The following is a 2,792-nucleotide window of genomic DNA, read 5'->3' as shown; positions in this document are numbered from 1 at the left end:
ATATATATATATATATATATATATATATATATATATATATATATATGAATGAGAATGTGATCGTGTTATGATTTTATTTCATTTATTTGCTCATTGTTGTGTTTGCCTTAGATAGAAATTAACATTGCAGATGTTTTGAGCAGCCACGCTATGATAATCCTGCCCACATTGAGGTGGCTCTCTGGGTTTTTTGATAAACTGAGTCGTGGCAACACTGAACAATGGGAAAAAATGCTTATGACTGCCCCTCACACAACCTCCCCCACACCACCACCCCTTACCACAGCAAGTCACTCAGTGTGCCCATAATATGATGAGAGGGAGAGCTTTAAATCTGCCCTGTTATGCTGCTACAGTAGACAGAGCTATTCTTGCATAACTCAGTATGTGTGTGTGTGTGTGTGTGTGTTTGTATTTGTCAGCTTGTGGGGCCCATTTTTCCAACACATACTACATTTTGAGGACCAACTGCACTTATTTTGGGGCCCAAAGTCCAGGCCACATAAGAAGTGCTGTTGGTGGGTTAGGGGTTAGGTTTAGAGAAAGATCATGGTTAGGTTATAGAAATTAATGAAAAATTAATAGAAGTCAATGCAAAGTCCCCGTAAAGATAGAACGACAAACATGTGCTGAAGCGCACATTTGTGTTCTCAGTGTCTGTACAGTTTTTTAATCTCAGTTTGCTGGATTAGCTTCAGTTGCATCTACAGTGTCATGGTTGACACTCATCTTTTTCTTTTTTTTTTTTACAATCTTTAACTTTTGACATTCGTTCTACAAACTAACAGTAGAGACATAAGTAATGTTTTGATGAAATGACAAGCTAAGCAGCAGTATTCTGATGACTAGATGTTTGGATGTTCTTTTAATTTTATTTGACAGAAAAACCGAGACGTTTCTTTTTGAATATAAATATTTGCAGTTGGATTTTATATGCCTTAATGAAGCATTAAATGTTCTGTTTTAATGTTCTGTTAAAACATTTTTGCTGTAATTTCAATTAAATTTAAAAATATACATACATTATTGATTTTTATATTAAACTGTTAAAATAGTATAATTCACTTTTTTAATAAACATTTTAGGGTAAACTAAAAGTCAAGTGTGTGGTTAAATTCCAAACCCCAAAATCGAGAAAAATAAAACAAATGCATTTAAGAAAAAATATAGAACTAAATTTGGGTGGAAATATTTTGTTCTTGAGATTTCTTACTGAAGTACTGACTTATCTACGGTCTCTTTCTGCCTTTGTGTTTTTCAGATATATGTTGGGTAAAGGTGCGAAGCGGAAACTGGATGAGGATGAAGAGGGGGTGGAAGGCAAAACGTTGGAGGCGCCCGCTGGAGGGTTGGTAGGTGTCAGCCTTGAAGGTCTTTCCAAGGTGTCCTACACCCTGCAGAGACAGACCATCTTCAACATCTCCCTGATGAAGCTGTACAGCCAGCGTCCGCTTGGAGAGCTGCGCCTGGAGCGCCGCGTGCTCATCAACAATATGCTGCGACGGATCCAGGATGAGCTCAAACAGGAAGGATCATTACGGCCGCTGTTGCTGCCGCCCTCACCACCGCCTGATGACCCCATGGATGAGGGCTTCCGGGAGGCGCCGCCGTCGTTTGGCGTTCTGTCAGGAGGTGGATCACAGCCGTCTGCTCTACTGATGCAAGTGATCCCCCCACCTTCTTCATCGCCTTCACCGCCTTCACACCACCCCGTGGTGCCTCCCAGCTGCCAGGCGTCCCATCGGCTGGAGGCCTGCCTCACTCCAGCTTCTCTCCTGGAAGAGGATGGCCCCCCCTCACCACCCACGCCCCCCATGTCTCCTTCCCCGGGGAGACATGTGTCCCTCGGGGTCCTTGTGCCTGACAGTCCACTGCTAACTCTGAGAGACATGGAGTCAGTTCTTTCCATAGACAGAACAAGGACAGCAGCAGCTAATTCTACAACCACAACTACCTCCCCCGCCCCCACACAACCCCCTCAGTCAGTGCCCCGCCCCACAGGCTCATTCAGAGACTGTAAGACTTTGGCTGTTAAAACAGAGGCATCTACTGTGTTTCTGGTGGAGAGTCGTAGTGCTGAACTCCGGCAGATAGACCCTCCCCCCGCACACACCCCTGCTAGTCTCGAAGACATTTGTCCCTCTGCTTTGTCCTCTCCTACTTCTTCCTCGCCCTCGGGCTTCCTGTCAGACTTGGCGTTGGATGATGTCCTGTTCGCTGATATCGACACATCCATGTATGATTTTGATCCCTGCACAACGGCGGGGGCTGTGGGCGTTGCAACGGGCGGCGGCCTGACAAAGTTGTCACCAGTGATGAACACAGATGACTTACTCAAATCACTGGCGTCGCCATACAGTGGCTCCGCCCCCCAAGTTTCAGTCAGTCAGCCTTTTAAAATAGATCTAACAGAATTGGACCACATCATGGAGGTGTTGGTGGGGTCATGAACGAGTACCCAAGAGAGATTTTTTTATTCCAGACTGGAAGTGAAACGTAGGATGAATTTTCCTGCTTTCTGTTTTTATATTTGGTTGTTTTCAGTTTGTTTGTTTGTTTTTTAAAGCTTTCTGCACAGGTCTGTAATTGTAAACATAAAACTGATGTCAACTAGAACTACTATGGAAACACAACACTGTGTACACTGCACTTGCCTTTCCACATATACACAGCAGACACCCAGAAGCCACATAAGACATACAATAGATGCAAAAGAAACATTGTAGACACATGGTTGACACATGGCAGACACATGGTAGACACAAAACAGACACATGGTAGACTCACAACAG

General features: G+C 44.0%; 1 protein-coding gene across 2 annotated transcripts in view; it reads left to right on the top strand.

The window, feature by feature from the left end:
- sertad2b (SERTA domain containing 2b) overlaps positions 1-2,783 on the top strand; it is a 63,949-nt gene extending 61,166 nt beyond the window's left edge. For both annotated transcript variants that reach the window (XM_037687797.1, XM_037687790.1), the window contains exon 2: positions 1,262-2,783. In XM_037687797.1, the coding sequence (XP_037543725.1) occupies positions 1,266-2,450 (1,185 nt within the window). In that variant the 5' untranslated portion in view covers positions 1,262-1,265 and the 3' untranslated portion in view covers positions 2,451-2,783. The remainder of the gene's footprint in view (positions 1-1,261) is intronic.
- Positions 2,784-2,792: the final 9 nt, after the last annotated feature.

The sequence above is a fragment of the Nematolebias whitei genome, chromosome 1 (genome assembly GCF_014905685.2).
Source record: "Nematolebias whitei isolate Nwh7 chromosome 1, NemWhi1, whole genome shotgun sequence".
NCBI lineage: Eukaryota > Metazoa > Chordata > Actinopteri > Cyprinodontiformes > Rivulidae > Nematolebias > Nematolebias whitei.
The sequence above is the reverse complement of the archived record's forward strand: the minus strand, read 5'-3'. Positions and strand labels throughout refer to the sequence as shown.